The sequence below is a fragment of the Rhinatrema bivittatum genome, chromosome 11, assembly GCF_901001135.1.
Source record: "Rhinatrema bivittatum chromosome 11, aRhiBiv1.1, whole genome shotgun sequence".
In the NCBI taxonomy this organism is placed as follows: Eukaryota; Metazoa; Chordata; class Amphibia; order Gymnophiona; family Rhinatrematidae; genus Rhinatrema; species Rhinatrema bivittatum.
The window spans coordinates 26,298,737-26,325,379 of NC_042625.1; the positions used below are offsets into that span (position 1 = coordinate 26,298,737).

Here is a 26,643-nt window from a genome sequence, read left to right on the forward strand (position 1 = left end):
TGGAAATCATGATCTTAAATCTTATCCGCTACTGCACTGGAAGCCAGGTGCAAGGCACATAAGGATTGGAGAAATATCATTTCCTAGCTGGGCATTCATCAAAAACATGAGCAATAGCATTTTCAAAGCTGTTTTTATGTTTCTTTGTAAAGAGATATTACTGTAAGCAAAAGGCTGCATGGATGGTCCTAATATACCACAACTACATACAAAGGTACTGTTAGCCCAATAGAAAGCAATTACCTACAAACTATTGACCTTTATTTCTATCCAGTTCCTAAATCACATGAAAGGACATCTGCTTCTGGGATCAGCATCTGTCCAGGATTAAGTAAGACAAACATATTTATATCTAAAATGATGAGAGGTGGATGGCACCTTATAACCTAACCAATTTATTGAGGCATGAGTTTGCAAGGACATAGTCTACATCAGATGCTACCCGCATCCTGTCGTTTTTGCTACCCCAGACTAACATGGCTATCCTTCAGAAGATATTTATATCTGAATTCAACAGATCATTAAAGAACTTTCCAGCCAAAATGTATTCCCATCTATGCTTCCTAACAAGCTAGTAAAAACCTGGCTTTTTAAATTAAATTTTAAATAGTCTATAATATAAAACACTTACACATTTATTTAAAATGTTTATTGCCCGCTAATCCACAGAGCTTAGCGGGTAACAATATTACATATATAATGTCAAAGATACAACGTTCAGTAAAAATAAAATTTTAAATGCAAGCATAAAATTAACATACACCATAACAAAAATTATAACAACTAACAGTAAATTGTAATGGTCCACAGACTCTCTCATATGGCTGGCCCCAAGTACCATCTGGTCCAAGTTCCCTAAAAATTGATAATTTAGTTCAGTAGTTTGGATGAACAGACTAGACAGTCCATATGGCCTTTTTTTTCTGTCATGTTTCTATGTTTCTAAATGACCAAACCGACTCAATTGTGACTTTTTCCTAATCTGACTCAGATTAACTGTTTGATACTCTGAACCCTCCTCATTAGAACTTGGTTCAAATTTAATCTGGTTTATCCATCCTTAGTCATATTTTAGTTAAATCATCTCTACTTATGAGAAGTAATTATACATAACAGCCTGCCTTAAAGCATATGATGTTTAACATGCATTTTGAATTGCAACCGACGGAGTATTCAAATATTAGGGGAAAATTTGCAAAACATGTACGCATGTAAAATTTGCATATATATTTGTATTAGTAAACTAGCCTGGTAATCATACTGATTTGATACAGCTTTTAGCAGCATCAGGCCGATGCAATATCGCGCGTCGAGCCTAGCGTACAGGTTAACAAGGGCTTGGACGTGCGCCCACAACCCCCAATGCAATAAGGGGATCAGTGCATCCAAAATGTGCGTCTAAACTCGTGTGTAGCTAATAGCGCTCATCACATGTAAATTCCATGTAAATGAGGCTATTAGCTATTACCCCCGAGATGCAAAAAATCCCAGTGTGCCCGAGGCGCACTTTTTAACCCATCAAATTTTTGCCTGCCCTGAGCAGGCATAAAGTCTTCCTGCATGTCAAGAGGTCAACTTAAAAACAAAAAAAATGCTTTCCTGTGGTTCCTCCTTCTTAGTACTGTTGTGATACTAAGTAGAAAGATCCACAGAAAGCAGCACCATGCAAAAAAAAGTCTTGACATTAAAAAAAAAAAAAAATTGGAGGCACACAATATACACACTCAAGGCCATGTATATTGTGCATGCATTTTGTACCAGTAAAATTAGGTGCTGTGGGATAAAACAAATGATCATAAACTGAGCACCCATTTTGGTAACCTGCATACACAGGGCATTTAATATTAATTTATTCACTGCTTCACTTACTGCCAACTGGTCCATTCACTGTCAAATGTCAGTGAAAGGTCCAATCCCTTTCAGAAGGCTGTCCTGAAAGGGGATTGGACCTTTCACAGACACTTGTCACTGAAAAGGACCAATCGAGAACAGCCCTGCCAGGGGTGGGGAAGGGCTGTTCTCGATTGGTCCTTGAAAGAATGTATAAAAGCCCACTCCCGACGGGGAGTGGCATGCAGTTTGTTCTAAGCCTTTGTCTTAGCTGCATCTTGCTGGCAATAAAAGTCTATCTTTACGGATCAGTTGTCTGGACCTCTTTCCTGACTAAATTAAGACGGTTACATTGGTGCCAGGGGTGGGGAAGGGGCTCTGGCCAGGCTGTTGTGGACTCACAGCCATTTCTCCTGGGCAGCCAATGCACAATGCTAGGAACTCACAAATAATCCACTTCACATCCCTTTTAGCATATCAGCTCATTTGCGTATTGCATCGAATGCCCAAGAGAAGTGGATGTGCGCGCATTCAAAAAAAGCACGTCCATGTGCATGATACTGCATCGGCCTAAAAAGAGGGGACTCCTTGTTATGAGTAAAACCATATGGCACTTTACAATATGGGCAGGGTTTTCCCAGCACTTAATTTCACATTGAAGCCAAAAAAAAAAAAGATTTTGAAATTTGCAGTCCTCTAATCTTTAAAAACAGTAAAGTACATACATGAGACAAACACGGAACTACGTCATCGCCTATAACATTATTTTTAAATTGGTTCATCAGCAGCAGTCTTTACCTGACTGGTATAAAGCACAAGCTGAACCAACTGAGGCATCAGTGCATCAGCCATTGTCAAAGTCTGCAAATTTGGATGCATCAGAGACGTTAATAATACTGGAAGAAGATGCCCAAGCATAGTAGCTTTAGTTATTTGCTCTAAGCCTTTTAACCTGAAATAAAATGAAAAAAGAAACCAATGCTTTATGTAGACAGTTTTCCAATATCATGAGAGAAACTATTACCAAATATATTGGAGAAAGGAAATGAACTCAGTGTTTTATTTGGCCCCTTAAATGTTCAAGAGTGATTTTAAAAGAAAGCCTCAATCAATACTCAAATACTTGATGCTACCTCGTGATAAAGCAGAGTTGCTAACCTGTAACAGGTGTTCTCCTAGGACAGCAGGATGTTAGTCCTCACAGATGGGTGACATAATCAGATGGAGCCCGGCATGGAAAATTTTTGTCAAAGTTTCTAGAAACTTTGATTGGCATACTGAGCATGCCCAGGATACCACTATCCGCATGGCCACACGGGGTCCCCTCTTCAGTATCATATCTTAGCAAAAAAAGATGAGCGAAAAAAATAAAATAAACCGACGGAGAACCCAACTCTGCAGGGTAGTGGGCAGGTTTCCTGAGGACTAACATCTTGCTGTCCTAGGAGAACACCTGTTACAGGTAAGCAACTTTGCTTTCTACTAGGACAAGCAGGATGGTAGTCCTCACAGATGGGTGAATACCAAGCTATAGGCTGCCCCCAGCAATTACAGAACCCACAGCATTTAACCACTTGCCAACGTGCACAACAACAGAAGTGCAGAGGGTGAAAACAGGAGGCAGCATGAACCAGATAATGGGCCCTAGGTAGGGAGAGTTGGGTTCTTATGCTTGGAACAGATTACGAAGGTCAGACTGGCCAAAGGTACTGTCATGTCAACCATCCTTTTCCAAACAGTAATGGGCAGAGAACTTGCATAGGGAGCTCCACGTCGCAGCCTTGCAGATCTCAGCAATGGGAACAGCACAAAAATGCACCACCGATGCTGCCATGGCCCTGAGTGCGCCTTAACGCAGCCTCCAAGCGGAAGGCCCGCCTGCTCATAGCAGAAGGATATACAGTCCGCCAACCAGTTGGACTGGGTCTATTGCCCACTGCAACTCCAAACTTGTTTTTATCAAAGGAGACAAAGAGTTGCATGGATTGCCTGTGGGCTGCTGTGCGCTCAAGGTAAAAGGCAAGAGCACACTTGCAGGCTGTGTACAGCCCGTTCGCTCTTGTTGGAATTGGGCCTCGGAAAGAAGGTGGGCAAAATGATGGACTGATTGAGATGGAAATCAGTCACCACCTTAGGCAGGAACTTCGGGTGAGTGCATAGAACCACCCTGTCATAAAAGAATTTTGTATAGGGCAGATACGTCACTAACACCTGAAGCGCTCTGACCCTGCGAGCGGAGGTGATCACAACCAGGAAAATAACTTCCCAGGTGAGATGTTTAAGCTCACAGGAATGCATAGGCTCGAAAGGAGGCTGCATGAGCTGCGCTAGTACCACGCTGAGGTCCCAGGAGATAACAGGAGGACTCAGAGGGGGCTTTAGTTGTAACAGGCCCCTCATGAAGCGGCCCACCAAGGGCTGGACAGAAATGAGGTTTACCACTTATCCCCTGGTGATAAGCCCTGATAGCACTCAGATGGACTCTGTTTGAGGTGGTCTGTAGCCCCGACTCTGAGAGGGACCATAAATAGTCAAATAGTTGCGGAGTGGGGCACAAGAAAGGGTCCAGGCCCTTCACCCCATACCAGACAGAGAACCTCCTCCACTTCAACTGGTAAGACTTTGTGGTGGAAGGTTTTCAGGAAGCCACCAGTACCTGTGACACAGTATCAGAGGTCGAGGGACTGCAAGACTACCCTTTCAACAGCCAGGCAGTGAGGGCCAGCACAATCTGCCCTGACCCTGCGTGATCAGATCAGGGACGGTGCCCAGACATATGGGCTCCCTGATCGATAGGTCGCACAGGATCAGGAACCAGGCTTGTTGTGACCAGTATGGGGCAACCAGAATCATGGTGCCCCTGTCCTGCTGGAGCTTCATGAGAGTCTTCCCCACCAGTGGGAGCGGAGGATACGCGTACAGCAGGCCCTTGCCCCAAAACCGGGCAAAGGCATCCGAGGCTGGTTCCCCATCCTCCCTCTACAGGAAGCAGAAGTGGATCACTTTGTAATTCTGGGGGAGGCAAAGAGATCCACGTCCGGAAAGACCCACAGGCGGAAGATTCTGTCCACAACTGTCAGGTTGAGTGATCATTCGTGGGGGTGCAATGTCTGACTCAGGCAGTCTGCCACCACATTCTCCGTCCCTGCCAGGTAAACTACTCACAAGAGCATGTCCCTGGACAGGGCCCAGGCCCAAATCTGTACTGCCTCCTGGCAAAGCAGGAAGGAACCTGTGCCTGCCTGCTTGTTTATGTACCAAATCACAAATTGGTTGTCAGTCTGGATCAAAACCACTTTGTGGGCCAGGTAATCCTGGAACACCGAGGGGGCGTATCGGATCGCTCGCAGCTCCAGGAAATTTGACAACTTGCCTCCTGCTCCGGCCACATGCCTTGGCGTGTGGATACTGCCCACATGTCAGCACCACCTGGGGGGATTGCGTTTGGAAGGAAAGGCCTCTTCCAAGTTGGTAAGACTCTCCCACAAGGAGAGGGAGGCCTGGAGCAGCAAGATAATCTGTACTGGCGCTGAGAGGTCCTGGGTGGCCTGAAGCCACTGAGAGCGGAGCGTCCACTGCGCTACTCGCATGGCTAGCTGGGCAAGTGGAACGACATGAACCGATACTGCCAAATGGCCCAGCAAGCGAAGCAGTACATGGGCAGAAACTGTCTGATACCAACGAATGGAGTAAGCCACCAAGGCCAGGGTCTGGCCATGGTCCTGGGAAAGAAACGCTCTAGCTAGAGTTGTGTCTAGCAGGGCCCCAATAAATGCCAGCTGCTGGGATGGGCTCAAATGAGATTTCAGGAGATTGATCACGAACCCCAGTGACTGTAGCACTGTGGTTGTGAAGTGGAGGAAGCGCAAAGCACCCTCCTGTGTGGTGCTCCTGATGAGCCAGTCGTCCAGATAGGGGAACACGTGCACTCCACTGCGGTGCAGGTGTGCCCCTACTACTGCCAGACATTTTGTGAAGACCCGCAGGGCTGAGGCAAGGCCAAATGGCAGCCCCCGGTATTGGAAAGGCCTGTGGCCCACTAGGAAGCAAAGATACTTCCTGTGAGGTAGGAATATGGCTATATGGATGTAAGCATCCTTCAGATCGAGAGAGCAGAGCCAATCTTTGTGAAGGAGAGGGATCAGGGTGCCCTAGGATACCATCTTGAAGCATTCTCGCTGTAAGAACCTGTTTAAGGATCTGAGGTCGAGAATGGGCCAGAGGCCGCCTGTTTTCTTTGGTATCAGAAAATACGAGTAGAATCCCCCACTCTGTTGGGAGCGGGGCACGGGTTCAACAGCTCCGGCTTTTAACAAGGCTGAGAGTTCCGATTCGAGGACTTCCCGATATCCCGAGGGGTACACGGTGAGAGTGGCGGAGAATCCGCCAGGACTGTTTTGAAGTTCAGACGGTAACCATACTGCACGATGGCCAGAACCCAGAAGTTGATGGTAATGAGGGCCCAATGTTCTGCAAACAGACACAGCCGGCCTCCGACCAATAGGAAAGGATCCGTAGGCATCCGCTCTCTTGCCTCCAGTCAAAAGCCTGCCGCTGGGTTGCAGCGTGGGTTGGGGCCTGGGGGCACGCTGTTGGCGAGTCTGGTCCCTGGTTGTGACACATGATGCTCTAGTACGTGAAGCCGGAGGGTAGAATCTCCTCTGGTAGTAAAAGGACTTGCAAGGTCCTTGACGCGCGGGCCTGCGCCCGGAAGACTGCAGGTCGAAAGCACTGCCTGAGAGCTGCTGCAAGTTTCATGGTGGTCTTTGAGCTGAGCGACCACTTCTCTGACCTTGCCCCCAAATAGATTTTCTCCAGTACAGGGCAGGTCCGCCAGTTTTTCCTGAACCTCTGGTTGAAGGTCAGAGGCCCAAAGCCAGGCCATGCATCAGGCACTAATGCCTGCAGCAGAAACCCTGGCCACCATCTCGAAGACATCATAGTTGCCCTCACCTCATACTTCCCAGCTTCCAGGCTCTTCTGTACCACTGCCTCCAGCACATCTTGCTGCTGTTGAGGCAGGTGCTCTGCCAGCTCTTGAACCTGTTTCCACAAGTTCCTGTTGTACTGAGACATGTACAACTGGCAGGAGGCGATACGGGCAATGAGCATTGCCCCTTGAAAAACCCTCCTTCCAAGAGCATCCAGGCCCTGTGTTCTTGATCTGGAAAGGTAGAGGAATGCGTACAAGACTACTTGGTTTTTTTAAGGGCAGGCTCCACAACCACAGATTGGTGGGGGAACTGTCGTTTTGGAAGCCTAGGGCTTGTTGGACTAGATAAAGGGCATCTGTCTTCCGGTTAACCAGGGGAACAGACCCACGGTGTTCTCAGATCCTGTATAGAAGTTCCAAGAGAATTTCATGGATCGGGATGGCTATTACCTCCTTCGGGATATCCAGGAACTGGAGGACCTCCAGCATTTTGTGGCGGGTGTCCTCCTCTTTGAGGAGATGAAAAGGAATGGCTTCCGCCATAGCCCTGACAAAGCCAGAAAAAGAAGAAGTCCTCTGGGGGACAGTGATGTCTCTCATCAATGGAGAAGGCTCGGATGGCAAGTTACCAGAGTCCTCAGAAGAGGTCTTCGATGAAGCATCCCCTCAGGGATTGTAAGATGCATCCTCCTCACTGACATCCTTGGGAGGATGGTGAGAGAGGTCAGCGCCCATTTCCCTCGGTAGCAACATTGAGGGCTGGCTGGGAAGTCAAGGGCATCGATGGTGCTGGAGGCACAGAGGGCCCCGAAGAAACCAACGACCCTGGGACTCCCAATGGCCTGGGAATGGGCTCAGGGAGTGCAGGTGCTTTCGATGGCCTCGGGTGCCTTTGCGTATCTTCCTCCTCGGAGGATCCAATGATCGGTATCGCTCCGGAGGGGAACCTCTGTGGCCGATGGGGAACCGAAGGAGCCCTGGGCACCAGCTATGTCAGTAGGATGCCCAACCAGATGTCGAGACGCTCCAGCAGGAGTGCTAGCAGTGCAGGCACTGGCTCCGGGGTGATTCAATGCTCCAAAGGGCTCGGAACACCACCTCTTGCAACCTCCGGTCCAACTCCTCCTGAAAGTTCGGCAATGAGAACGCAGATGATGGAGGAAGAGGACAAGGCATCACCAGAGCCTCCATGGGGGGCTGAGGAGCCTGGGTGCCCAGACCCACACTCGCTGGGAAATGCCTGGGACTCCCGGATCTGTGAGAGGATGGGGCCTCTTCACCACGGGGTTGCTTCAGGGGAGGCTCGGCATAGGCCAGTGCTCCTCTGGAATCGGCACCGGTGTTTCCCATTGGTGCTCGGCCCGGTCTTTCTCCAGCACTAAGGAAGCAGACGATACAGATGCCTTGGAACGGTCAGATGATGGAGAGGGCTGGCCCCACGAGCCCTTCTCTTCGCAAGGCAGGATCGAACAGGACATAGAAGGCAACGCAGAGTCGGAGGGTTCTCCACAACCTCTCACTGTCGAAGTCCCCAATGCCGGAGTCGATGGAGCTGACTTTTTGGTGCCAAAAAGCTGCTCCATCTTGTCCAGCCGGGAACGACAGCCCTTGGGGGTCATCCGAGCACAGTCAGGGCACCCACAGACGTCATGGGAAGCCCCCAGACAGAGGATACAGACCTCATGCGGATCCGTGAGAGACATGGTCCATGGCCACTGGGGGCATTTATAAAAACCGGACGATACCATGAAAATAAGCCAACCACTGGGAGGCGACATGCTTGGGAATCAACTGCAAAGAACAAGAGAAACACCTACCGAGACGCCGGGGCAACCAACAGCGAAGAGGGACGCGACACAGAGGAAAAATCCCTTGATGAAAAGGAGTTTTTGAAAATTTTTGGAGAGAGCCCCAATCACCACAAGGCGACTGCTTCATGGAAAAAATGAGACTGAAGAGGGACCCCATGTGGCTGCGCAGAGAGTGGCATGCTGGGCATGTTCAATGTGTCAGTCAAAGTATTTAGAAACTTTGACAAAAGTTTTCCGTGCTGGGCTCCATTTGATGATGTCACCCATCTGTGAAGACAACCATTCTACTTCTCCTAGGAGAAATTGCCATTACTGCTATGCTCTTTAAAATCTTCCCTTCTCCTCCCACTATGTTGGTGTATCATAAATTGCATCACCCATACTGCTTTCAAACTGGTCCCAAAGTATAGGTGACACCATGACTGTATTTCCAGCATGTAACAGTGCCGCCAGCAGCTGCTCTTGAGGAAGCAAAACAGCTACTAGAAGCCCGCTTAGAAGAACAAATTATTCTGCACAACTCTCCCTATGTGAGCTTTACCTATTTACATATCCAATGCACTCAAATTCACCACAAGCAGAGTTCTAGGACTTGTTATTGGTCCTGGAGAAACTAGATTTGTACATTATGATACCTTTAATTGGCTCAACATAAGAATCATCATCTAAAGGAACCTACGTGATCTTGAAATCTGATGCACAACAGCAGCTTTAGATTATTCTTATGTTAGTTCAACAGAAGTATCAACATCTAAAAAGAATCCAGCATTACAGTTAATTTGGCACCGAATTACACAGAATATAACAAAAGATATTATGCTGAGATATGTAACATCCCCTCATCGCTATTTTTTTAAATCATAAAACTATAAGAAAAAGAGCTCTAAAATGTTAACTACTTAAATTTCTTTAGTAAAGGAAAACATTTTTTATCAACTAAAACTTGATGAGAATTAGCAAACCTTACCTCTGTTCACGATCAAACACGTCACTGTTAATAAGAGCAGTTGTGACTTGTTGCAGCGTGTCTAAAACCTCATCACATCCAGTCAGGATCTGAGTAGCAAGGCTCAAAATACTACTCTGGAGTTCCTAGCAGAAAATGTAACACTATAAACTGACAGAGAATACACTAACAACTTAACATATAAGGATGCATTATGAATTAAATGTATTAAAAGAGGTCAATAGTCCTGAGGTAGCAGAGAGCAGGTAGAGCAAGGGTGACCAATTCCAGTCCTCAAGAGTCACAAACAGGTCCAGTTTTCAGGATACCCACAATGAATATGCATGAAACAGATCTGCATGCACTGGTTTCATTGTATGCAAATATATCTCATGCATATTCATTATGAAAACCCTGAAATGCCAGGTATGTTTGTGACTCTTGAGGACCAGAGTTGGCCACCCCTGAGCTAGAGGATCAAATGTTGAGCTCTAACTTGGATTGCTAGACTTGAAGATGACAGCTAGAAGTCAGATGTATTCCATCATATGCGCAGTGTCTTCAGGAAGGAAATAAATTCTTATTTCAAAGATGAGAGTTGTCAGCCAGCCAATGAGCTGCATTACTGTTAGATAAAGTGACAGCTGGAAAAAAAGTCTAAGTGGAAGCTAAAAATGACAATTAAATATGTGGGCAAAAAGCAGAAAGAGGTGAAACACTGAAATAAAAGTCAATGTATATTACTCATAAAGAATCGTATAAGTATGCATCCAATACCTGTAAACAGACAACGATCACCACAAAGCAAGCAGACAAACTATAGTTTAAACAATAACAGTCACAACTGACATCAGAAATACTGTTACTTGTAAAACATTTGGAAAGAAATGTTAAATCCAAAGGTTTTGTAAAAGAGAAAACCAGACCAAAGAAAATATTCTATTTTTATTTATTTATCTATTTATTTATTTATTAAGAGTAGTACCATGGTATGAAGACTTCATGAGAATGCAAACAAAAGCATAGTGATTCTCTCCTAGGCTGTACTGTCAGAAGCAGCTTCACATACCCACAAACTAGGAAAGACCCTTTGGAAAAACTGAGTTATTATGGGTTTTGCTAAGTGTAGCATTCAGTGATGCAGTCTAACTAAAGATGCTTAATATATCCCAGGAAACCTAAAATATACAAAATGGGGAATATTTTCTGCATTAATGAGTTTAGTATCTAAACAAAAAATTATTTTCAATTTTTAGGGACACACTCAGATTTAGAGCACAGTTTTGAATAGAACATCAATACTCCAATTGCACAGCCTACAGAAACCATCCTAATATGATGAGTGAACTGTGTGTATGTCAAGTACATAGCCAGGACAAAGGACCTGGAGTCATAGAAATATTACAACAGCAGATAAGGACCAAAGGGCACATCTAATTTGTCTGCTTTGATTTCTAGTGCACTGCCATAGACCCCAGGTGATTTCCGGTGTTCCTTTTACTTCTTCACAACCAGGAATCATCTATGCTTATCCTATGCTTTCTTGATTTCTGTTATGGCTTTTGCCTCCACTAGGAAGCCACTCTTTGTATTCACCATTCTTTCTATGAAGATTTTTTTTTAATGCTGCTCCTGAGTATACCCCCGGGATCCTCATATCATAGCCTCTTGTTCTCGAGCAGCAGTTCCCACACCTGTCCATGGGGGACACTTAGTCAAGTTTTCAGGATATCCGTAATAAATATTCATTTGATTTTTATGCAGATTTATCTATTCCATGCATATTCATTACGGATATCCTGAAAACCTGACTGGCTGATGGTCTCCCAGGACAGGTTTGGAAACCATTGTTCTATAGCATTCTTTCCTATGGAAAAAGTTTACTTTTTGTGCATCATATATACTGTTGCAGTATTTAAAATGTATCTGTTGTATCTCACTGTAATCACTATGTTTTGCCCTAACTAAAAAAAAATTCCAGGTTATTGTGATGCTTCTTTTATGTTGATTTTTTATGATTATAGTTTGAAACCCCCCAAGAATTGTAGCTAAAGCAGGATATAAATATTTAAATAAATAAATCCATTTTATTAGCTGATGTTGAATCAAAACAATTTTAGAGTTCTAAAAGCACAGTCTTGAATTCTTAGAAGAAGCTTCCTGTACATGTATATTTAGGAGTACACTAAACACTGGGTATGTGCAGAAATGCAACACAACTGGTGGAGCCAATGGCTAATGGTCAAAGGCAGCAGGGAGCTGCCCCCCTGATGTTATCTCCTATCTTTACCACCTTCCTTCTTATGCTGCCCAATGTATTTTCCTTGCCACATCCTATGCCTTCTCTTGTCCTTCCATCTCTCCTTACCATACCACCACCAACTCTGCTTCCAAGACCCTTTCTCCCCTAGAGCTATCTTAGGACCCTACCCTGCCCTTCCCCTTGCCAGGTGATGTTGCAGAGACTTATCTTTGTGTGAAGGAGGGTCACTGGTTGAGGAGAAAGTGTGGAGAATGGGGAGGTGAAGACAAATATCACCATTGGGGGGGGGGGTAAAAGGGTGAAGAACATCATCACTGGGAAGGGTGGGTGGGAAGGAGGAGGACAAGGATAATCAGCATTGGGAAGGTAAGGAAACCCAAAAAGTATTGCCGGAGGAAGGGGACAGCAGAATAGGAGTAGGAGTGTCACTGAGAAGAGGGGGAGGGATGGGGAAGCTGATGACATCAGCATGAGAGGGAAGCATGGTATTGACGTATTTCATCTCAGAGAAGGTAGAGCAGCATTCCTACTTTCCAGAGTCCGAAAATATGCACCATTCATAGGAGAGCACAAATTTTTGAGACTGGCGTGCTACAATGTGACTGGTTGCACATCCATAAAAAATATATTATTGGTGACATCTGTCCACAGCCATGTCACCATAAAACAAATCTATAATTGTTTTGGATGGCTCTCTGTAATTTGGTAATGTTTAATTTATTTTCATATTTGATCATTCTTGATTTCTTGCCTTATTTTTCAGGGAACTCCAAAGTAATTCTAAATCAAGCATTTCTTGTTCACGGTAAGATTAGAAGATAAAGCTTGTATTTTTGTAGATGACACTAAGATCTGCGATAAAGAGAAGATAAGTGACCTAGGAAAGCTCAAGGAGAGCTCGAAGGTTTGGCAGCTGGAATTCAATGCCAAGTAATGCAAAGTCATGCATTTAGGGTATGGCAATGCAAAGGAGTTGTGCATGATGGGGCAAAAGACTGATCTGGGCAGACAGAGACCTCGGGGTGACAGTGCCCGATGATCTGAAGACAGCGAAGCAATATGACAAGGCAGTGGCTAAGGGCAGCAAGATGCTGGGCTCCATGAAGAGAAGCATAACCAGCAGGGAAAAGGAAGTGAATGTCCCTGTACTGGTCTTTGATGAGGCTTCACCTGAAGTCCTATCTTCAGTTTAAGAGACCACATATCTCAAAAAGGATAAAGGCAGAATGGAAGCGGTCCAGAGAAGGGCAATCAAAATGGAGTGGGGTCTGTATGGAAAGACATATGAGATGAGACTGAAGGACCTAATTATGAATACTGTGGAAAATCCCAAGGGAAAGAGCCTCAGGGAATTTCCCAGAGACCTCTACATTGGCTTTGTATACCTCAGCTGAATTCTATATTAAAAACTTAAAGAAAAATTAGTAATACCTTGCAATCAGCTGAGGCCAGGTAAGGTTCCTCTTTTGTTGATCTTTATCAATTTGCATGCAAAGTAACAAACAGGTTACAGTCATTGACCAAACCCAGATGAAATTAAGACTTTAAATATGATCCAGAAACATTAACAAGCTTTCAACCAATCAGGAACCAAATATTTATTTATTTATTTAGGGTTTTTATATACCGCCTTTCTTGATATATATATATCAAATCAAGTTGGTTTCCATATAACACAACTGTTGCCGGGGCGTTACATTGAACAATATCTCTAATAAATATCTCAATATTTATTAGATTTCTAGAATTTATACTTAATTCTTGTAACTAATACCTATGCATAAGCTTACATTTTGCCTATGAATTTTAACAGACAACCAGTAAACAACTTACTTACTTCTATATAAGGTAAAACGTTAGCCTTGAGGGAACAAGCGGTGATTCCCACAGGCCTGGAGGCAGAAGTACAGTCTGATTCCAGCCTTTCTTCACAGATTGAATGATATACACAACAGTAGACTGACTTTACCTTCAGACAGTGTATTCTCTCTCTACTCACATTTGTGCTGCTTCGTCTCAGTTCAGTGTTAGGCACAGGAGCTGCCTTCCTCCCAGAGACCTGGGCCTGATCTGGTTATCCTCACCTGGGTCCCAGCTCTTATTTCCCAGTCTCTGGTTATGCCCTCTGAGCTCCACCTGCCCTGCAGGATCCCTCCCACAGAGCATACTCTCCTTAAAGAATTTAAGGTGGACCAGGCATCTAGTCTGGTCATGCACAGGTAAATAGGGGAACCCTAGGGGCACTGCCTTACAAGCCTCTAAAGAAATATGAGGTAAATATTCAAAAGCATTTAGCCAGCTAGCTCAGAAGTTAGCTGGCCAAATTAATATTAGGTTATTTACCTGGCCAAATACTAGCCAGCTCTTAAGATAACTGGCTAGAATTTAGCCGGCTTAGTTAGGGGCATTCGAGGGGTATAACTGAGAGGAGTTGAGTTAGCTGGTTAAAGTAGCCATCTAACTCCACTATTCAGAGTTAGCCAGATGACTTAGCCGGTTAAGTCTGGTCGGGCCATAGAGTTATCCTAAAGTTAGGCGGCTATAGTAAGCAGGCTATCTTTAAGACAGCCGGCTATATTCAATAGTGCAGTTTCACTATTCACTGAATATACCGCCAAAGTTAGTCAGGTTAAGTTTATCTGCCTAACCTTGCTAGCTGGACTGTGTCTGAATATGGACCGCCATATGTTTAATTAAACCCTAGCATGAAATAGCTATACATCATCTTTGGTTCTCTGGCCTTTAGCTGTTTCTGCAATCTTAAATTATAGCACAGTCTCAGATCTTTAAGACAGCTGTCAGCAAAACTAAAAAGGGAATCCAAGCCTGGATGCCAGAAATTTACAATAATTCCCTGGAGGCGAGGAGAGGAAAGACGAGACGGAGAAGATATGATACAGATTTTCAAATACCTAAAAGGAATTAATGATGCATGGAAATCAAATCTTTTCTAATGGAAAGAAAGCTCTAGAACTAGGGGTCATGATATGAAACTCATAAGAACATAAGATTTGCCAGACCAAAGATCCATCAAGCCCAGTATCCTATTTCCAACAGTGGCCAATCCAGGTCACAAGTACCTGGCAGGATCCCTAAAGGTCGACAGATTCCATGCTGCTTATCACAGGTATAAACAGTGTTTTATCCCAAGTCCACCTTAATAATGATTTATAGTCTTTTCTTCCAGGAACTTGTCTAAACCTTTTTTTTTTTTTTTTTTTTAAATGCAACTACACTAACGGCTTTCACCACGTCCTCCAGCAAAAATTCCAGAGTTTAATTATGTATTGAGTTAAAAAATATTTTCTCCTATGTGTCAAATATTTCACCTAGTAACTTCATTGAATGTCCCATAATCTTTGTAGTTTTTGAAAGAGTAAATAATTTGTGTTTACCCATTCCACTTATAGACCTCTATTGTATCTTCCCCTCAGCCATCTCTTCTCCAAGCTGAAGAGTCTTAACCTCTTTAGCCTTTCCTTAAAGGGGAATCATTCCACCCCCTTTATCACTTTGTGCTATTAAACTATGTCTATCTATATTTATTTATTTATTTATTTAAGGTTTTTATATACGGCATTCGAGATCGCAGTCCCATCATGCTGGTTCACATAAAACAAGGGTGCATCGTGAAACATAAACTAGAACATGTTCTAGTTTATATATGTTCAGTTTTGGGTTTTTTTTAAAGAATACTTTCAACCATTTTCCTGGCACTGACATCAAGCTCACCAGTCTGAGGTTTCCTGGATCACCCCTGGAACATTTTTTAAAAACCAGCATTACAGTGGCTGCCCTCTCATCATCAGGTACCATAGTTGATTTTAATGATAGTTTATAGATTAGCAACAGTGGATCTGCAATTTCATTTTTCAGTTCTTTCAGCACTCTGGGATGTATACCATCTGGTCCAGATGATATACTACTCTTTAGTTTGTCAATTTGTTCTATTACAACCTCCAAGTTCTTTGAAATTTGTTTCATTTTCTCTGACTCATCACTTTTAAATATCAATTCTGGCATGGGTATCTGCCTTACATCTGCCTTACATCTTCCTCAGTAAAGAACGAAACAAATAATTCCTCCCTTGGCACCCCCTTTTACCACTCAATCGTTTAATGGTCTAACTAACTTCCTCACAGGCTCTTTGTTTTGAATGTATCTAAAACAATTTTTATTATGAGTTTTTGCTTGCACAGCAAGCTTCTTTTCAAATTCTTTGTCTTCCTTATCAATGCTTTACAACTAACTCTCCAGTGCTTATGTTGTTCCTGTTTTCTTCATTTGGATCCCTTTTCCATTTTTTTTAAGAAAGTTCTTTTGGCTAGAATAACCTCTCTCACCTTACATTTTAACCATGTCAGCAGTCATTTAGCCTGCCCTCCACCTTTTTTAATGCGTGGAATACATCTGGTCTGGGCTTCCAAAATGGTATTTTTAACAACATCCTTGCCTGATGTAAACTCTTGATCTTTGCAGCTGCTCCTTTTCCTAACCATTTTACTCATTTTATCATAATCTTCCTTTTACAAGTTAAATGCTATCACAATAGATTTCCTTAGCATTCTCCCTCCAGTTATCAAGTCAAATTTGATAATGTTATGATCACTATTCCCAAGTGGCCCTAACATCATTACATCTTTCACCAAATCATGTGCTCCACTAAGAATTAGGTCTAAAATAGCTCCCCCCTTATCAGTTCTTGTACCTGCTGCTCCATGAAGCAATCATTTATTTCATCTAGAAATTTCTGTACTTGGACCGGTGCTTTTCAATATATATATATATATATATATATATACATTAAATTTCATCTGCCATTTGGATGCCCAATCTTCCAGTCTTGCAAGGTCATCCTGTAATGTATCACAGTCCGCTTGTGATTTAACTAATCTGAATAATTTTGTATCATCTGCAAATTTGATAACCTCACTCATCGTATTCCTTTCCAGATCATTTATATATATATATATATATAATTTGCGGATGATACAAAATTATTCAGATTAGTTAAATCACAAGCGGCCTGTGATACATTACAGGACGACCTTGCAAGACTGGAAGATTGGGCATCCAAATGGCAGATGAAATTTAATGTTGACAAATGCAAGGTATTGCATATAGGGAAAAATAACCCTTGCTGTAGTTACACGATGTTAGGTTCCATATTAGGAGCTACCACCCAGGAAAAAGATCTAGGCATCATAGTGGATGATACTTTAAAATTGTCGGCTCAGTGTGCTGCAGCAGTCAAAAAAGCAAACAGAATGTTAGGAATTATTAGGAAGGGAATGGTTAATAAAATGGAAAATGTCATAATGCCTCTATATCGCTCCATGGTGAGACCACACCTTGAATACTGTGTACAATTCTAGTCACCGCATCTCAAAAAAGATATAGTTGCAATGGAGAAGGTACAGAGAAGGGCAACCAAAATGTTAAAGGGGAGGGAACAGCTCCCCTATGAGGAAAGGCTGAAGAGATTAGGGCTGTTCAGCTTGGAGAAGAGACGGCTGAGAGGGGATATGATAGAGGTCTTTAAGATCATGAGAGGTTTTGAACGAGTAGATGTGACTCGGTTATTTACACTTCTGAATAATAGAAGGACTAGGGGGCATTCCATGAAGTTAGCAAGTAGCACATTTAAGACTAATCGGAGAAAATTCTTTTTCACTCAACGCACAATTGCTCTGGAATTTGTTGCCAGAGGATGTGGTTAGTGCAGTTAGTGTAGCTGGGTTCAAAAAAGGTTTGGATAAGTTCTTGGAGGAGAAGTCCATTAACGGTTATTAATCAAGGTTACTTAGGGAATAGCCACTGCTATTAATTGCATCAGTAGCATGGTAGCATAGTGTTTGGGTAATTGCCAGGTTGCATCAGTAGCATCAGTAGCATAGTGTTTGGGTAATTGCCAGGTTCTTGTGGCCTGGTTTGGCCTCTGTTGGAAATAGGATGCTGGGCTTGATGGACCCTTGGTCTGACCCAGCATGGCAATTTCTTGTGTTCTTATGTTTAGCTCCTTAGCATATTCTGATGCGACATTTACCCAGTCTATACTGGGGTAATTGAAATCATTCATTACTTTGCAGCTATTTTTCTTAGCTACCTAATTTATGTTAGTATTTCATCAACTGTCTGTTCATTCTGGACAGGTGGATGGTAGTCCACTCCCACTGTAATTCTAATCCCCTTTTCACATAGAATTTCTATCCAGAAAAAATTCAACAGGGCATTTTGTTTCCTGTAGAATTTTTATCCTGTTTGACTTTATGCCCTCTAAAATATAGCGCCATCCTCCAAGGAGGAGACTCAGGAACAATGTCAGGAAACATTTCATGGCAAGGGTGATGAATGCATGGAATACCCTCCCAGAAGAGGTGGCAAAGACAAGAGTGGTAATGAAATTCAAAAAGGTGTGGGACAAGCACAGATGATGCCTACTGGCTAGAGAATAGAAATGAAGAAACAGAGTATCTTCTGTTACTCCTAAAGTTTACATTTCTGCTTAAGGATAACCTGCACAGAGCGGTGGTTACAATCCTTAACAGAAGGCTGGGGGTAACCTTAACAAACATATTAAAAATAAAAAAAACTTGCTAGGTGACAAGATGGACCATTTTGGTCTTTATCTGCAGTCATTTACTATATTACTATGTAAAGTCATGGCAAATACTAAATATAAACCTACAACAGGGCATTAACTGCTACATTTCCTATAGCATCAGCCACTGTTACTATTTTATACAAGTTAAAAAAAAAAACCCCTAAAACTTAAAGCAACCTAACAGGATTAGCTAATGATACTAGTAACAAAGTGTGTATCAAAGCATTGGGACCCAACTAGCTTCCACTATGCCAAGTCTTCTCTAGAATGAAAAGAAAAAAAAAAAAAAAAAGAGACAATTCAGCACAAAGACATGAACAGAGCCACAGCAAAACAGAATGTCAACAGCATTACTGGAATAAAATCTGGTGTTTACCTGTACCTTCAATGTCTCCCCCTGCAGGGAGCTGTCACTGTCGTCATTCTCATCTGGCTTAATCAAAACAGTATTACTGAGAAGGTGATTCTGTACAGCCATCAAATATCGCAGGGAAGGAGAAGCAACCTTTAAACACAAACAAGTACATTTATAGTATCTACAACCTTTTTACAATGATATCCCGCACTCTAACCCTCATGGTGAAAAACATGGACATTAAAGAAAACATGAGAAAATCTGACCTGTTTTCTTAAATAAGCTTTTAGTACGTCACTTAAAATGCGCCCTACGTAGTTCTGAATCTAAATAGAGAATTCAACTCCAGAATATCAAACATCCACCACTAGAACTTCAGGCAATATAGAAATGCTATGCATCTGGGAAAGCAAACCTACTTCACAAATGCCATCAGATCATCGGGTAACAACCAAAGGCTTTTATTTAACAAAGTCAAATAACAATTATCTCAAACCATCCACAGGCACCTCATTGTGCGATGCTTTTACAACCCATTTTCTTTCAAAAATTCACAACTTTGTCCATATGTCCCTCTTACACCACATTCCATCCCAATTTTAACACTGCTGGGATAGTTCTGAAAACATCTCCACCACAGAAATAACACAGATTATTTCACACAAATCCCTCCACCTGTCCCTCTGAACCCCTGCTCTACCTCACTACTTAAACTGGATCGAAATGAAATTGCCACCTCTGTAACCAAACTAATTAACGTGTCTCGAAGCAGGTCACCTCTCATCTCCCCTTAGAAGGGCCTCAGTCCACCCTATTTTCAAGAAACCAACTTCCCACACTTCTGACTACTCAAATTATCGCCCAATTTATCAGTTACCTTTTCTAGCAAAAAATTATCAAATCTGCTGTACCTATACAACTGAACAAATACATTGAGGAGACGTCGGCTCTAGATCAATATCAGTTTGGTTTCAGTCATAACCATAGCACAGAGACTTTTCTACTCTCAAGCACAGATATTCACAGAGGTTTTGATTCCAGATCATATCTGCTAGCCCCACTCAATGTCACAGCAGCTTTTGACACTATAAACCATGACATTCTCTTATGACTATCCTCCATAGGTTTTGCTGGTCCTGTATTCGCTTGGTTCCAATCATACATTAACAAGAGATTTCAAAAATTTGGAAACTGCCACCAGCATCTCTTCTTGGTCCCCTATTGCAATCAAAGACCCAAGGGATCCACTTTATCCTCTTATTTAACTTATACAGCTCCCCTCTGTTCCCTCCTTACTACACTGGGTGTCTCGTACCATCTCTATGCAGATGACATCCAGTTTTTCTTCCCACTAAAAACCACAGGGTTAGCCACCTACTGCTTCATGTCCCCATGTCTTATCTGCAATAAAGTCCTAGCTTTCTCATAAAGTCCTGGCTTTCTCATAAAAGACTCTCAAATAAAACCAAAATAATCATCTTGAGTTGCTCTTTTCAGTATGAAATTTGAAATTTTGAAAATCATATTCTTCAGACCTCTCAGATTGCATGTAATCTGGGCATAATATTTGACCCAACTTCATTCCTAAAACCACAGATGAAATCAGTAATCAGAACAACCTATGCAAAAAATAGATTACTATGTCACATCAAATCTGTCTTAGATCCCAACAATTTCCAAACGGTACTGCAGGCCCCGATTTTGACAGGCATTGATTACTGCAACTCCTTATACGTCGATTTCCTACAGAACTTGTTAAGAGCGCTGTAATTGGCTCAGAATGCCACTGCCAGACAGCTTACATACACGCATCCCTGTGAACATATCAAACCAGGTCTTGGATCTCTTCATTGGGCTACCTGTTAAATGGCAAATAACTTTCAAAATCTTAGCAATAGTTCATAATTTATTCCACATCACCACCAGTCCATGGACAAGCGCAATCCTACATTATTACACACCAACTAGAAATCTCAGCTCATCAAATCAGTTTCTCCTGGACATACCAGCCACAAAAAGAGCCTTCTCTATTGCAGGACCAACCATCTGGAATTCCATACCCACAGAATTACACTCTATGGCAAACCCCAAGGAATTTAAGAAAGCGTTGAAAACATATCTGTTCTCTCAGGCTTTCCATACATAAGTGTCCTGCTCATAGTGTGTTCGGCAGTCAATTTGTATTCTGCAGTAACAGCATTCTGTCTCTTGCAATTTTGTAAAGTTTTACCTATTGTGTATGTTTCTGACGTAACCCGCCCCGAACCTTGGAGAGTGCGGGATAAAAGTAATTTTAAATAAATTATGTTTATAGAATCCTATCTGTATGAAACAGCAGTGGTACAAAATACCTAACTGTACACAACCCAATCATACCATCCAAACGATATTAGAGAGCAAAGTTACAGCGAGGAAAAAGTGGGCAAGTAGAATGTTTTTATAAAAGCAATTTGTGCAATGACAGAGTTAGAAGCTGAAACTTTAAAGAGATATCTTTACAAACTAAATGCTCTTATAAGTGGTATCCAATGTAACAATGCTCAATAAGCATTGATAATGTTTTCACATCCTTTGCCATCACAGATATACAAAATTGTGATTATCTTGTCAAAAACCTAGTAGCAAGCATTACAATTCACACAGCGACAGGTAGTCACGCTTAACCAATGGATTTACTTTGTTTAAAAATTTGTTACATACAGGCACAGTGGACAGAAGTCTTTGAAAATCTTCTTTAGTTACAGTTTGGCACTTGGTGATTAAGATGCAGGATTCTCGAACAACAATCTTCAGAATATAGCGCAGCAGCTCATCAGTTAGCCTTTAAAAACACAGAAAGAACAAATGCTGGTTTATAACCAAGCAAGTGTATAGTCTCACAGCTGGTAAATTGTCAACAGTTGAAAATCTCTCAAGATCACTCAAGAAAACCCACCGCCAACTAAACCTGCTATGGAAAAGCATAGGAAAATTGGTTCTTACCTGCTAAAACTTTCATTCCTGGAGTACCACAGATCAGTCCAGACTCCTAGGTTTTGCCTCCCTTCCAGCAGATGGAGACAGAGAAAGGTTTGCTGAGACTGCCACATAACCTGGTGAGCCATCTGCAGACCCTCAGTATTGACCTGTACCTAAGCCAAGAAACCAATGAACATAATAATTACAAGTAACAATCACTTCCCCCAAACGAGCAGTAGGAAGTAGAACCTTATAAAGGCAAAAAGCCTTTCCAAACTTAACTTGAGAACCAAAACAAAAAACCTGTGCCATTCTTCAGCCTATTTACAATAATAGATTGAGCAGACTCTCCAATTCTCCCCACATCAACTGGGTGGGACTCTGGACTGATCTGTGGTACTACAGGAACAAAAATTAGCAGGTAAAAACCAATTTTTCGTTCCCTGTACGTACCCAGATCCTGGGATGTACCCAAGCTTCCCTAAACAGGATGGGACAGCAAGAGTCCTGCTCGAAGTACACTTTCACCAAAGCCCATGTCCTCAAGAGCTTGGACATCCAGACGATAAATGTCTGGCGAAAGTGCGCAATGACTTCCAAGTAGCCACCCTACAAATCTCTTGTGGCGATATCTGTTGACATTCGGCCCAAGATGCTGCTTGTGATCAAATAGAGTGAGCCCTTAAACCTCATGGATAGGACGACCTTGACAGATGTATGCTGAAACTATTGCTTCCTTCAAACACCGGACTTTGGTGGATTTTAAAGCCTTATGTCCCTTTTTTACACTCCATAGCATAAAAAGATGATCTGACAGCTGGAAGTTATTAGTGACCTTAAAATACCGCAACAATGCCCACTTTACATCCAAGAGTCTCAACTCTTTTGCATGAGGCGCTGCCATATCCAGGTTTGGAAAAGCCAGAAGCTCTACCGATTAACTAAAGGAGAACGATGACCCCACCTTTGGCAGGAAGGAAGGGACCGCATGCAACGAGACTATAGAATTCGTAATCCTCAAAAAAGGTTCCCTACATAAAGCCTGAACCTCCAAAATCCTTCCAGCGGAACAAATTGCAACCAGAAAAACAATATTTAAGGTAAGATCTTTCATAGTTGCCCTTCTAAGATGCTGGAACGGAGCCGCACACATCCACTTAAGGACCAAGTTAAGGCTCCAGGAGGGACACAATTTCTGCACCGGAGGTCACAAATGCTGGCCCCCCTCCCCCCCCCCCCCCCCCCAGGAGAAAACATACCATATCAGCGAAGACATCACCTGAACTCTGAGGGAGTTAAAGGCTAGACCCTTCACCAACCCTCTTTGCAAGAAGGTCAGAATATGCAGTGCGAATGCTCAAGTAGGTTCAACCCCCAGCTCCGCACGCCTAGCCTCAAAAACTCTCCAGATCCTCACATATGCCAAGGAGGTGGAAATCTTTCTAGCTTGCAACAGAATGGAAATGACATTCTCAGAATATCCCTTCTATCTTATGTGTTTCCTCTCAAAAGCCAAGCCACGAGATAGAAGCGAATCGCCCAATCTGAAAATATAGGACCTTGGTGAAGACGCTTTAGTAGATGAGCGAGTCACAATGGCCTGTCCACCACTAAACTAACCAGATCTGCAAACCATGGCTGTCGAGGCCACTCCAGTGCCACTAGTATCACCTTTCCCGGATGAATCTCTACTCGCCACAATATTTTGCCCACCAGTGGCCACAGCGTAAACACGTACAGGAGAATCCCCCACGGCCAAGGAAGAACCAAGGAATCAACCCCTTCTGTTTCGCGTTCTCTTCTGTAACTGAAAAGGCACAGTGCCTTGGCATTTTGCTGAGTTATCATCAAATCCATGTGGGGCCTGCCCCATCTGCAACGGATGAGACGCATTGCTTCCTCTGATAACTCCCATTCTCCGGGATCCAGTTGCTGTCGACTGAGAAAATCCTGGGCTTCCTGAGCCACCGCCCCACTTTTGGTACCACCTTGGTTGATGTAAGCCATCGTCACATTGTTCGACAAGATCCTTACTGGCAGACAGCATAAGAGAGGAAGAAAGGCACACAGCGCAAACTGCACCACTCTGGTCTCTAAGCAATTGATAGACCACAATGCTTCCTCCGCTGACCACCGACCCTGTGCCAACTGAGCCTAGCATACAGCTCCCCATCCAGAGAGACTGGCATCTGTGATAACTACCCACTTCACGACACAACTGGTCCCAACCAAGCCACCATGAAAGACTGAACCTGGCTAGCTCCGTAAGAGGTAGTGGAAGATGAAACTGCTCTGACAACGGAAGAGCAACACCAACTGCAGAGGCCTCATATGAGCAAATGCCCAAGGAACCAGCTCCAAAGTGGAAGCCATGGAACCCAGAACCTGCAAGTAATCTCAGACCCTGGGCACCGCTTTCTCTAACAAACTAAGAACATGCCTCTGGAATTTGTAGATGCATTCCCTGGTGAGAAACACCTTCCCCACCCTGGTATTGAAACGTGTCTCCAGAAACTCCAACACCCGAGAAAGGGAATGTTGACTCTTGGACAGATTTACTACCCAACCCAGGGATCTCAACCGCTGCAGCACCAACTCCACTGCCTGCCTGCAAAGGTCCTCTGACTTCACTCAAATCAGCCAACTGTCCAGATATGGGTGAACCAGGATGCCCTCCTTCTGGAGAGCCACCACCACCACAACCATCACCTTGGTGAACGTCCTTGGAGCAGTCACCACCCCAAACGGAAGGGCGCAAAATTGAAAATGTGTCCTGAGAATCATGAACCTCAGGAATCTCTGATGATCCGGACAGATTGCTATGTGCATGTACTTTTCAGCCAAATCCAGAGACGCTAAGAACTCCCCTTTGTGCACTGCTGCAATGACTGACTGCAGAGTCTCCATCCGAAAATGAGGAACTTTGAGAGCCATGTTCACCTCTTTTTAGGGCCAAATCAGGTGGAAGGTCCCCTCTTTTTTTGGGACCACAAAATAAATGGAATACTTTCCCGTCCCCTGCTCCTCTGTGGGAACAAAAACAATGGTTCCCAGCATCTATAAGCGATTGATGGCTTCCTACACCACCTGCCTTTTTGTAACAGAAGTGCAACGGGAAACCATGAACAAGTCCTTTAACAGACACACAAACTCTAAAGCGTAAACTTCTCTTATCACAGTTAAGACCCACCAGTCCGTCGTGATCTAGGCCCACTTATCGTAAAAAACAGTCAACTGACCCTCCTATAGCTGGCACCGAGGAGGGGGCTGGCCTCACTTCATTGGGTAGACTTGGCTCTACCAGCCCCCTGGCCAGAACTATCTCTGTTCAGCTTTCGACCTCAAAAGGACTGGTTCCAGGACTACTGTCTTCCAATACCTTGCCTCTGGGCTCCCCCCGAAGGCCTATTCTGCCAAAAATGTCTATTCACCCTAAAGCGAGAACAGAGGATCCTTTTCCCCCTTTTGGCTTATCCTCTGGCAATCTATGCCCTTTATTTTCACCTAGAAGCTTCATGAGCTCCTTCAAGTGCTCCCCAAAAAGGAATTTCCCTTCATGTTTAAATCTGTTTTATTAGATTTTCAAGCACAAACAATGAAATGAACACAATTCAGGAACACCAGGTGACTCTTACTAGTGCCCCCACAGATGACAAACCCCAACTAGCCACTGAAACACCTCCCCTCCTCCCCCCTCAGAAGGAAAACAATAAGTCAGGAGTTTCCCTTTAAAAGGCAATGCTATTAACTGAGACTTGGACCAAACATCCACCAACCATTTTTATTTATTTATAAAAAAATGTATACCGATATTTGGTTATTACCATCATATTGGTTAACAATATAGAACAATGTAATATAAAACAATAAAAGAATATAAAAACAAAATAAAATCAATAGCTTCATTCACACATTATTAAAATACAAGTTTGATTTAAAACTTCATTCATGCATGTAACCAATCAAATCAATCAAATCATAATTCTTATATAACCAATGTATAACTCTTAAAAAGCTGTTTGCTGCAATAATCTCTGCTGCTCTCCTGAAACTATGCTTTTCCAATCTCAAAAGCCTGTTGGAATAACCAGGTTTTGATTTTTTTTTTCTTAAAATTGTGCTGCATTTGGTTCCAGTTTTGTAACCAAAGAAGTCTCCTGGCCAAGACTGCTGACATCATAGTTCTGGAGGAAGTCTGATGAGGTCATATAATGCATCCGCTCCATAGGCCACCACTGCCTCTAACCGCTCGGCCTGTTTTGTCTCAAATGCACACATCACTTTTTCAGCCTGCAACTGCTGCACCCAAGACAAGCCAGCCCAAAGCATAAAACTGCTGCAAACCGCAGCACATATGCTTAGGGCAGACACCTCAAAAATCTTTTTGAGATGGACTTCCAGCTTCCTGTCCTGTATATACTTCAACACTGCAGAACCAGCCACTGAAATCATTATCTTCTTGGTGATCGCAGACACCGAGGCATCCACCTTTGGACATCTTAACAGCTCAAGCATATCCTCTGGAAATGGATATAACATCCAATGTACTGCCGATCTTCAAGCCGGTCTTCAGAGTATCCCACTCCCTAATCACTAACTTCTTGGCTGACTTATGAAAGGGAAAAGCTTTCGCTGGACTTCTTAAGCCATCCTTGACTGGATCCACTTCCTCCTGATCAGATTCTTCTTGTGGAACTTTAATCCCCAGCTCCTTAAGGACCCAGGGGATCAAGAGCCACAGCTCTTCCCTGTGCAAAAGACAAACCACCTTCGGATCATCCCCCTCAACACTGGGGCTTGTCCCAGCCCTTCCTCTGGATCCTGTCCATCCAGAGAAGGATCTGCCTCAGGAGGATCCTCCGCTGAAGGATCCCCATTTTCAAAATCCTCCAAGGTTTCATCTGCCATTTCTGACTGTGTAGACCTACCAAGTACTCGCCGAA

At 43.3% G+C, this 26,643-nt stretch overlaps 1 protein-coding gene across 6 annotated transcripts in view; it reads right to left on the reverse strand.

Annotated features, from left to right (window-relative positions):
- Nucleotides 1-26,643, reverse strand: part of HECTD4 (HECT domain E3 ubiquitin protein ligase 4) — a 541,903-nt gene that overhangs the window by 357,654 nt on the left and 157,606 nt on the right. For 5 of the 6 annotated variants that reach the window (XM_029571656.1, XM_029571657.1, XM_029571655.1 and 2 more), the window contains 4 exons: nt 21,443-21,563; nt 18,764-18,892; nt 9,542-9,666; nt 2,629-2,782 (listed from right to left, as the gene is read on the reverse strand). In XM_029571656.1, the coding sequence (XP_029427516.1) occupies nt 2,629-2,782; nt 9,542-9,666; nt 18,764-18,892; nt 21,443-21,563 (529 nt within the window). The remainder of the gene's footprint in view (nt 1-2,628; nt 2,783-9,541; nt 9,667-18,763; nt 18,893-21,442; nt 21,564-26,643) is intronic. The other variant, XM_029571654.1, reaches the window with a different exon arrangement.